Source organism: Oratosquilla oratoria, chromosome 28 (genome assembly GCF_046742065.1).
Source record: "Oratosquilla oratoria isolate Oo_2021 chromosome 28, ASM4674206v1, whole genome shotgun sequence".
NCBI lineage: Eukaryota > Metazoa > Arthropoda > Malacostraca > Stomatopoda > Squillidae > Oratosquilla > Oratosquilla oratoria.
Window position 1 is genome coordinate 26,501,949 of NC_134804.1, and position 11,641 is coordinate 26,513,589.

General features: G+C 43.8%; 1 protein-coding gene across 1 annotated transcript in view; it reads right to left on the reverse strand.

The window, feature by feature from the left end:
- Window positions 1-1,048: 1,048 nt before the first annotated feature.
- The window catches only part of LOC143040260 (pyruvate kinase-like), a gene marked incomplete at its 3' end in the record, with an annotated part of 18,563 nt that continues 7,970 nt past the window's right edge, over window positions 1,049-11,641 (reverse strand). Inside the window, 5 exon segments of the mRNA XM_076211027.1 lie at window positions 1,049-1,230; window positions 3,631-3,840; window positions 4,435-4,621; window positions 7,480-7,703; window positions 9,020-9,146. Of these exon segments, the coding sequence (XP_076067142.1) occupies window positions 1,049-1,230; window positions 3,631-3,840; window positions 4,435-4,621; window positions 7,480-7,703; window positions 9,020-9,146 (930 nt within the window).

Here is an 11,641-nt window from a genome sequence, read left to right on the forward strand (position 1 = left end):
GTCTGTTGAGGAAGGACGGGAGAGGACAGAAGATAGGGGTGAATGGAGAATGGTTGTATATGGATGATGTTGTGATACATGAGGTAGAATGGATGGGAAGATGGGGGGTGAGGGAGTGTGAGAAAAATTTGATGCAGCTCGAAGGGATTTCTCCCAGTCTTCTCCTTTTCTACATGAGGGGACAGAGGGGGGGTCGCCGATTTAATGAAGCAGTCTTGCTGTGGATGTGCTGTGTCTTGCAACACTGCTTCTGACCCAGGGCAGTGGCCAAGATGCAGGGATGACCCATCATCCAGGAGATGCCAAGATAAGAGGGAGGGTAGAGGGTGGAGGGGAGCAAGTGTATTAGGGATGGAATGGGTGGGAATTTTTCATGCCTTTGTTTTTTGGCTACCTCCCTTGTAAGGGGGAAAAAGCCTTTGGTATATGTATGTACAAGATACATACATACATAAATACATACATACATATACCAAAGGCTTTTTCCCCCTTACATGGTGGGTAGCCAAAAAGAAAAAGGCATAGAAATCACTCCCACCCATTTCATTTCCTATATATTCCACTCCCCTCCACCCTCCTCCCTCCCTCCTATCTTGGCACCTCCTGGATAACAGGTCATCCCTGCATCCTGTCCACTGCCCTGGGTCAGAAGCAGTGTCGCATTATGAACATGAAAAAGCTGTAATAAGTGAAATGTCATACTAATAAAGGTTCTGTCTTCATACGGTGTTTATTTCGGTACGCTTGTCCGCAACTATCAATTTCATACAATAAAAAAATTACATACTTAAGTGAAATAATCAATTGACATGACTTCTTCAATCCTTTATCACAACATCCCCTAAATAATTAAATTTATGTTTGGCTGCAATAAGAGCTGTAAAGATGACACTGGTGCAAAGGGGATGATCAAGAGTCTTCATACCTGTACATGATATTCCCTTCAATGTATAGAAGTATGGCATTTAGCCAAATAAAATGCCCAAAAGGCATCACCTAAGGAATGGAGTAATGATTACAGAACCATATCAATCACAGGCAGACTGACCTTATTGCACTTTGCAAGCATCTGCTTTTGTGCAATGAAGACTTTCTCAGCTGGGATCTCGATGCCAAGGTCACCACGAGCAATCATGATGCCATCACCTTCGCTGATGATAGAGTCAATGTTCTTGCAGCCCTGGTGGTTCTCGATCTTGCTGATGATTTTGATGTTCTTTCCCTTATCCCCTGTTTTTGGAAAAAGTTCAATCAATGAATAATTCAAACAATCTTGATCCAGTGCTTTTTTCTTCCAGTGAAAAATAGATGTCTTGATTTTCACCAACTGGAAACCTGCAGCTCCAAACTGGCTGACATTAATCCCTGTGCCTTTCCATCCCTAGTAAGAAACTGAAATGATGTCTGTGTTGTGCAGGCAATTTTTACATCACTGGCTTTCAGCATACCAGTAATATAAATTAGTTTCAATGTATACCTACCAACCCTCCAACCATATGGGGTATTAACTGCACAGGGTATAACATTCAGCCAATACCACTTTGGAGTGCCCCTATGGACCACAGTCACACATCATTTGTTTATGTTAAAAGACAGAAGTAACAAAGTTACGAGTTACAATAAGCATTGCATCATTCCTCTACTCATACATGAATGATGCTACCTTTGAACTATAACTGTCCCTCCTTTGTGCTATTCCTTTCAAATGGTCCTTTATAATGTCGATGACTATACATTTTATATCCCCTGTGGTCAGAGGAAAAAAATAATTCTGCCACTCTGATTCCTATGAGTAGTAGAGGGTAACAAAGTTGGAAGGAGTGATAGGACTAGAGACCCTGCTCCCTGTATGCTCACCCTATGAGAAGTCAAAACATAATAGGATCTGGTTGGAAACTCCAACCTGAACCTTAACATTTTGATCATTAATTGTGCATACTTGTGGTACAGGTGAAAATACAAAGGAAGAGATTGGCAGTATGTTTGTGATAAGATGGATGTATTAGTGTTAAGTGAAACTAAGTTGAAAGAAGGGTCATTTTGAGTTTGGGAGTGTGATGTGAAGAGTGTCTGTAGTGATGATGGGGCAGAGGGAAGTGATAAGAAAGCACATGAAGTAGATGGAAGTATCTTCAAGGTTAACATGGGTGAAGGTGAAACTGGGATGGAGGATGTATATCTATGTAGGCACATATGGACCTGGTAGTGAAAAGAGTATTGAGGAAAGGAAGGCTTTTTGGATAGATTTAAATAAGTGATTAGATTTGGTAGGAATATCAATGTGCTAGTGTTGGGGGATCTCAATGCTAGAATAGGGGTTAATAGATGTAGTAGGGAAGTTTGGAATGCCAGATAAAAATTACAGTATTGAGTTGATCTTGGAGATGTGCCCAGAGTTGATGATAGTGTTTAAGAAGAGTCAAGCAAAAGTATACATAAAAAAGGGTGGTGGATGAAAAGAATTTGATAAGGCATCAAAGGACTAAATGGTGGTATTCAAAGAAACGATAGGAAGAGTTTTGGATGTCCATATTCTTGGGAAAGATGGTGAGGGAGTGTCCAATCATTTTCTGGTGGAAAGTAAGTTGAGAGTAAAGGATTATGAGGATGAGTTAAAGGGTGGAAGGTACAGAGGTGCTTAGATCAAGCAATTTGAATGAGAAGGAAAAGAAGAAGGAATACCACAAGAAGCTGAGAGAAGTGTGGAAGGTGGTGAGCCATAGAATAAGAGGTAGAGGAGGAATGTGTACATTTCAAAGAGAAAGTGACAAAGAGTGCAAATATGGTATGTGGAACAAGAAAGATGGGAGGGAATACAAAGAAGGTTTGTGAGTGGTGGGATGATGTGGTGAAAATGGTAGTAGAAAAAAAAGAAGTTAGCTTATGTGGACTGATTGCAAAGTAGAACTTGGGAAAATATAAGAGGTACAAGATAAGTGAGAAACAAAACATAGGATAAGGGAGGCAAAGAGGAGACCAGATGTAAAATGGGGTAGGAGTATTACAAAACATTTTTATAAGAACAGAAAGATGTTTTGGAAGGAAGTGAAGATACAGAGGGGGGGGGGCAAGTCAGGTAGAGAGGAAATGGTAAAAGATGAAAACAGACAGTTGTTAATGGAAGTGATGGTGGTACGGGAAAGATTGGTACAGTATTTCAGAGTTGTTGAATGTGAAGGTTAGGGAGGGATTGATTGTGACAGTGGGAGGAGCTTAGAAAATGAATGTAATAAATAAATTTCTAAATACCTATCAAACCCAATCCTTATCTATCATTCTATCACATTCCTGACAATGTGCAGACAAAATTCTTGCCAACATTTAATTCTATACATGCATATACATAGGGCTTTTTCCCATTTACAAGGGAGGTACCCAAAGTCAAAAGGTGTAATTCCACTCCTATTCATTTTATCCCCACCCACTCCTCCCATCACCACCTCTCACTCCCTCTTTTCTATCATATACATTTAATTCTAATTTTATAAAATATCTCACAAGAAACTAAAACCTGAACTTATTAAAAAAATTCTAAGTCTACAGTCCAACTACTAAAGTAAATCTAAAAAATTTAAATCACTGTCACCAAACTTAAAACTATTTGGGCAAGACCCTCTACCATTTACTCACCCAGCACATCCCTGATTTCCTTCACACCTTCAGCATTTCTGATGAAGGAAGCAAAAACCATGTCAACATCTTGCTCGACACCAAACAGAAGGTCACCATGGTCTTTCTCTGATACCGCTGGAAGGTCAACTGGCACACCTGGCAAGTTCATTCCCTTCTTGCTCCCAAGAGTGCCACCATTCTCAATGGTACAGTCAAGGTAATTATCACCTGCAAAGTCAAATAAATGATTACTCATAAAGTTGTTAAGGCCCAAATCTAAAAATATGATCATCAGTGAACTGGTATGCCTACTATGTAGATCCCTTCGGTGCAATACATTAATTTTTCCTGTTCTAACTACAGGACCAAGGATGGGTACCTGCAAGATGGATAGCAAAGCTGCCCATTTTCAAAACATGTTAACTCCCTCACCTCCATTAGAGGGGCCAGTCCTGAGGAGCTGGCATTATCAACTTCAACTTTATTTCTTATACTTTTTAACACATAAGCTGACAACCAGCAACTGCTCTCCTCTCCCAACCACTTTGAGCTGGTGACACAGAAATAGTCCCACAATGATAAAAGAGAAATGTCTGAAATTCCTTTCATGAGAGATCTGCGAGAGGTTCTGAGGACCATTGCCAGCCGCTGTGAGGCTGTGGGTTTTCCCACTTAAAGAAATTTGAGGCAACAATATATTGTTTCAGTTAATACCTGGCAATTATTCTGCTGAGGAGTAAACTTGGGACACATCACACTCAATCCTAATTCTGTTTTGTGAAATGATGCAAGATATTTTAAATAAATAGTTCAGTTACTCACCAATATCCTTTACAACAACAGAAATGAGCCCATCATCAATGAAGACTCGGTTGCCTGGTTTGACAACCTTTGTAATATTCACGTAGTCTAAATAGAGCACCTCATCACTGCACTTCTCAAAGAATGATGTATCTGTAGTAAGTCTGATAGTGTTACCACGTTTTAGTTCAACTTCAGCAGAGCCATCCTGTAACCAAGAAACCAATCAAGTTTTCCACTTTTATCACTAGTGAGTAACTTCACAAAATATATGCATACCTATGATCCAGAAAAATAATTCTAAATTATACACACTTTATTGGTTCAAGAACTACACCTACTAATGATGAATAGGTTGGATGCCCTTCACTCAAGGTTAAACTGAAAAATATAACACAAACAAGCACAAACAAATACACACACACACACACACACACACACACACACACACACACACACACACACACACACACACACACACACACACACACTAAAGACGTTCTTCCAAAATGCAAACTGGGAAAAATTCTATATGGAAGAGACAACAGTGGAAGAGAAATGGAACATACTGTTGGATAATTACAATGAAGGGGTAAACAGGCATGTAACAAGACAAAAGCGAGAGAGAGAGTACATTAAATGTTGGTTCAACAAAAAATGCAGTGAGGCAAAAGACAGAAGGGACAAAGCTTGGAAAAGGTGGAGAAAAGACAAAAAACAAAGCAAATGGCAAATTTATATAAACTATAGAAATGAGTATGTTAATGTGAGAAGAGAGGAGAAAAGGAACCATGAGAAGGATATTATAGATAAATGCAAAGATCAGCCCAAGCTATTCTACCGGTATGTAAATGGTAAACTTAAAACCAAACAGGAACTAGTGAAACTACGCCAAGGAAATATAGAATACACAGAAGAATTAGAGATGGCCGAAATCATGAACAACCACTTTAAATCTGTCTTCACCAGAGAGAAAATACAAAATTGGGACGTAGATAATAACAAACATTCTCCCCACATGAGTGAATTTACAACATCACAAAAAGAAATATCAGAACATCTATCAAAATTGGATGTCAGAAAATCACATGGCCCGGATGGAATTGCAAATTGGATTCTAAAAGAATGCAAAGAAGAGCTAACGGACAAAATACACATCATAATAAATAGCTCACTCAAGGAAGGAAAGATACCTAAGGACTGGAAAAATGCTAACATTGTACCAATATATAAAGGGGGAAACAAGGAAGAACCCACCAACTATAGACCAGTATCACTAACAAGCACTATAGCCAAAATTTGTGAGAAAATCATCAAGAATAGATGGGTAAAACACCTGGAAGATAACAACATATTAAACCCAAGACAATTCGGGTTCAGACAAGGTAGATCATGCACCACAAACTTGATATGCTTCTACTCAAGACTAATAGACATAGTGGAAGAAAGAAACGGATGGGCTGATTGTGCATTCCTCGACTTGCAAAAAGCATTTGACAAAGTACCACACAGAAAACTACTAAAAAAACTGGAACACATAGGAGGAATACGAGGGAACCAACTAAAATGGATGGAGGACTTCCTGACTGGAAGAATGATGAGAGTAGTACTCAGAGAAAAATATTCAGATTGGAAAGAGGTGATCAGTGGAGTACCGCAAGGATCTGTACTGGCTCCAATAATGTTTGCTATCTATATGAATGATATGGACGAGGGCGTGAACTGTTACATGAGCTTCTTTGCTGATGACGCCAAACTGTTAAGGAAAGTAGAAACTGATAAGGACTGTGAAGCACTGCAGGAAGATCTGAATAGGGTATGGAACTGGAGTCAGAAATGGGAAGTGGATTTTAATACTAAGAAGTGTAGCATAATGGAGTTTGGAAAGAGCAAAAACAGAATATAAAGAAAATATACAATTGGAACCAAGGAAGTAAAGAAAGTAGGATCCGAAAAAGACTTGGGAGTTATCACAAACGACTTGTCCTATGATACACAGATTAACAAAATTGTCGGGGAGACTTACAACTTGCTAAGATCAATAAAAGTGGCTTTTGCTTACCTGGACGAAGACATGATAAAAAAAATATTGGTTACATTGATAAGGCCTAGACTAGAGTATGCGGCAACATTGTGGTCCCCCAGTACCAAAAAGAACATAAAGAAAATAGAAAGAATCCAAAGAGCAGCTACAAAAATGGCACCTGCACTTGCAAACCTATCATATGAGGAGAGATTGGCTAAACTGGAGCTACCGACACTGGAGCAAAGAGAGAGAGGCGACCTACTGACCATCTACAGAATCATGAAAGGCACAGAGATACTTGATAGAGAAGAACTACTAAACTGGGACAAGAGAAACACAGGAGGACATGGAAAGAAATTAAGAAAACATAGCTATAGAAGAGAACTGAAGAAAAACAGTTTTCCACAGAGTTTTAGACACTTGGAACAAACTGGATAATGAAATAGTAAGTGCAAAAACCATTCACGAGTTTAAAAGCAAACTAGACACAGAGATACAATGGCGGGACAACACGAGCATAGCTCCCCTTCCTGCAAAATACAACTAGGTAAATACACACACACACACACGTAGCTCCCCTTCCTGCAAAATACAACTAGGTAAATACACACACACACACACGTAGCTCCCCTTCCTGCAAAATACAACTAGGTAAATACTAAGTAAATACACACACACACACCAATCACGAATGAACATAATTCATGACATCACTGTGGAGTGGACGGCACCACGGGAAGGTTTTATGAGAATGACTGAAGTAGATGATGTTTTGGGGATAGGATCAGTAATTTTCATCACAGTATCATCTATACACAGCCATTCTCCATTCACCCATTCTTCCTTCCTTGCTCAACAGACATTCCCCTCTTGCTCAAAGTCCCTGTCACCCAATCTCACCCTCTGTTATCCTCTGAAGTTCCCTCCATCCGCCTCTGCTTTCCACACCTCTTTTTACTTATCTTTCTTCACTCATTCTTCACTCTTTCTCTTCCCTTCACTCTGCATTGCAACTTCATAAATCATTTCCATCAACATACCCCACTGATGAGTCCAGTTCGGATTTCTGGCCCTTTCGTGTCTAGGGCCACTGCAACAGGATAGGAATGTCCAATCTTTTGTGAATAGACCTTGGCAGCTTCCCTCACATTGGCAATGGTTTCTGCATGGTACTCATGGGTACCATGGGAGAAGTTCATGCGTGCAATGTTCATTCCTGCCTCCATCATCTCCACCAATTTGTCCACATTCCTTGAGGCAGGCCCTGAAAAGAATTAATAAAAGTTTAGCAGATAAAAGGAACCCCCCACATTTTATGATGGTATGCATGATTTAGGTATGGGGTATTACTGAATAAAGAGTACTGGAGGACTAGCATACATATGTATACCAACTACTTTTTCCCTCTTACAAGGGAGATAGCCAAAAACACAAAAGCATAAAATCCACTCCCACCCATTCCATCCCCACATATTCCACTCCTATTTACCCCCTCCCTCCCTCATATTTTGACTTCTCTTGGAGCACTAGCAGGGGCTGGTTAACACATATACCAACAGCTTTTTCCCCTTTACTGGTGTGGTGGTGTAGTGGTGCAGTGAAGTGTTGTGTTGTATTGTGTAGACATGTGAAGTCATGTAGTGGTGTGGTGGTGTAAGGTGTGGTGTACTTTTGTGGAGGTTTAATGGTGTGGTGAAATGTTGTGGTGTAGTGGTGTGAAGTGGTGTGGTGCAATTTTGACATGGTGTTGTGTGGTGGTGGTGTTGTGTGGTGGTGGTGTTGTGCAGTGGGTGTTGTGTGGTGTTGTGCTGTGGTGATTAAGTGGTGTAGTGGTGAAGTGGTGTAATGGTGTGGTGATGTAGTGGTGTGGTGTAGTGTTGTGGAGGTGTAATGGTGTGGTAGAGTGCTGTGGTATTGTGGTGTAGTGGTGTGGTGATGTAGTGGTGTGGTGATGTAGTGGTGTGGTGATGTAGTGGTGTGGTGATGTAGTGGTGTGGTGATGTAGTGGTGTGGTGATGTAGTGGTGTGGTGATGTAGTGGTGTGGTGATGTAGTGGTGTGGTGGTGTAGTGTTGTGGAGGTGTAATGGTGTGGTGTAGTGTTGTGGAGGTGTAATGGTGTGGTGTAGTGTTGTGGAGGTGTAATGGTGTGGTGCAGTGTTTGGTGTAGTGCTGTGAAGTGGTGTAATGTGGTGGTGTAATGTGGTGGTGTAGTGATGTGGTGGGGATGTAGTGATGTGGTGGGGATGTAGTGGTATTGTGTGGTGGTGTTGTGCGGTGGTGTTGTGCGGTGGTGGTGTTGTGCGGTGGTGGTGTTGTGCGGTGGTGGTGTTGTGCGGTGGTGGTGTTGTGCGGTGGTGGTGTTGTGCGGTGGTGGTGTTGTGCGGTGGTGGGGTTGTGCAGTGGTGGTGGTGTGTGGTGGTGGTGTGTGGTGGTGGTGTGTGGTGGTTTAGTGGTGATGTAATGTAGTGGTGCAGTAGTGTGGTGGTGCAGTAGTGTGGTGGTGGTAGTGGTAGTAGTAATTATCATTATGACATACACATCAACTTCATATCAAGTGTACAAAGTTGCAGGTTACCAACCAATGGTGCAGATGATGCCTGAGAGACGCTTCGTGGATGGGGTGGAATCGATGTCGAGGGCGGCCATGTGGTCCACCTGCGTGAAGGCATTGGCTGCCTCCAGCTGCATGGGAGCAACGTTTGTCATCTGCAACACAAGAGGATGGTTAACCAAAGAGTCGTCAACTGATGAAGAGATTCTTTATACATATGCAGCCATAGTAAGTACTACCCGTAAGTATTACAGGCTGAATTAGTGTAACAGATACGAGATATAGATACACAGAGAAGATAGACACTCAGGAAGGAATAGAAGAAGGATGAAGAAGAAATAGAAGGAAGAAATAGAAGAAGAAATAGAGAAGAAATAGAAGAAGAAGAAGACGATAAGAAGAAGAAGAAGAAGAAGAAGAAGAAGAAGAAGAAGAGGAAGAAAGAAAGAAGAAGAAGAAGAAGAAGAGAAGAAGAAGAAGGAAGAAGAAGAAGAAGAAAGAAGAATAATAAGAAGAAGTAGAAGACGAGAAGAAGAAGAGAGAAGAGAGAGTAGAGTTAGAGTGAGAGAGGAGAGAAGAAGGGGGGGTGAGAGAGAGAAGGGGGGGTGAGAGAGAGAGAGGGGTGAGAGAGGAGAGGGAAAAGAAGGGAGAAAGGGAGAGAGAAAGCGAGGAGGAGAGGGAGATGGAGATGGGGAAAGAGGGAGGGAAGAGAGGAGGATAGATGGAGGGGAGGGAGGGAGGGAGGGAGGAAGAGAGAGAGAGGGCGGGGAGGGAAGAGGGAGGCGAGGGAGGAAGAGGGAGGGACGGAGGAAGGAGATCGAGGTGAGGGATGGAGGAAGAGAGATGGAGGTGAGGGAGGGATGAGGAGAGATGAAGGGGGAGGTGGGGAGAGAGGAAGAGAGATGAAGGAGAGGGAGGGAGGGAGGAAGAGAGATGGAGAGGGAGGGGAGGAAAGTAAGAGAGAAGGGAGGGGAGGGAGGTGGGAGGGGAGGGAGATAGGTAGGGTGGGAGAGAGAGAGAGAGTGGAGAGAGAGAGAAATGTGGGGGATGAGGAAGTGAGAGAAAAGTGGAGGAGTGAGTGTGGAAAGAGTGAGCGAGGTCGACAGCATATCGACTGAGGTAGAGGACTGTGAGGAGTGAAAAAGAGGAGTTGCGATATGAGGACGTGAGGAAGAGATCTGTGAGGAGTTGGTGAGGGAAGAGATCTGTGAGTGAGGAGTGAGTTGAAGAGAGCTGTGAGTGAGAAGTGAGGTATGAAGAGCATTGAGGAGCGGAGGGAGAGAGGAGCGAGGGAGAGAGGAGCGAGAGATTTTCACTTTGAGGTAGAGGGGAGTGATGGAGGGTAGTTGAGGAGGGCTGAAAGATCACTGCGGTAGAGAGGACGGAAGGGAGAGAGAGGAAGGAAGGGTAGAGAGAGGAAGGAACTGCGGCGAGAGAGGACGGAAAGGGAGAGGAGGAAGGAAGGGGAAGAGAGAGGAAGGAAAGGGAGGAGAGATTAGAGAGGAGAAGAGGGAGTGGTGAGTGTTTTGCGAGTGTGTGCGTGTCGTGTGTGTGTGCGCGCGTGAGAGAGGGAGGGAGAGAGAGAGAGAGAGGGGGAGAGAGAGAGGATGGAGAGAGATGAGAGAGGGGAGAGAGAGGGGGGATGAGATGACCGAGAGAGAAGAGTGAGGGAGAGGAGAGAGAGACGAGAACGATGGAGAATTGGAGAAGAGAGAGAGAGAGAGGGGAGAGAAGGAAAGGGAGAGGAGGACGAGAGAGGGATGGGAGAGAGGGGGAGGAGGGAGAGAGCGAAAGGGAGAGGGGGGGGGGAGGGGGGGGGTGAGGGAGAGGGCAGGGGAAAAGAGAGAGAGAGAGGGGGGGGGAGAGGGAGGCGGGAGGGGGAGAATGGAAAGGTGAGAGGAGGGAGGGAGGGGAGGCGAAAGAAAAGGGAGAGGAGGGAGGGGAGAAGGGGAGAAGGTAGCGAGTAGGGAGGGGAGGGGGAGAGGGAGGAGGGGGGTTTTTTTTTTTTGAGGGAGGGGAGGGGAGACGGGAGGGGAGAGAGAGAAAGAAAGTAGATTGAGAGGAGGGAGGGAGTGACGGAGAAGAAAGTGGAGAATGGGGTGAGAGGAGAGTGAAAACGGAAGTATGAGGGAAGTGGGAGAGGGTGAGGGAATGAGTGGAAGTTAGCAGACACAGGAATGAGGGAGTAGGATGTGTGGGGACGATGAGGGAGGTTAGAATAGGATTAGGGGTGTTGTGGGGTTAGGGGTCTTGTGTGGGGTAGGTGTGTGGGGTAGGGTAGGGTCTTCTGTTTGTGGTTCAAGTTGTGTGGTGTGGAGGGTGTGTGTGTGGTAGGGTGGTGTGGGGTAGTGGTGGTGTGTGGTAGGTGTAGGGTGTCGTGGGGTAGGGTATGTGGGGTAGGGTGTGTGGGTGTGTAGGGTTGTGTAGGGTGTGGGTAGTGTGTGTGGAGGGGTTGTGAATCTGGTGTGGCAGGGTAGAGCAGGTTTGTGTGTAGGGGTGTGGGCAGGGTGAGCAGGGTTGGTTGTGTGTGGGGTAGGATGTGTAGAGGTTGTGTGTGGGGTAGGTTTAGGGTGTGGGTGGGGTATTGGGTGGGGTTTGGGTAGTGTAGGGTTGGGAGTTGTGTGGTTGGGTGGTGTGTGTAGGGTTGTGG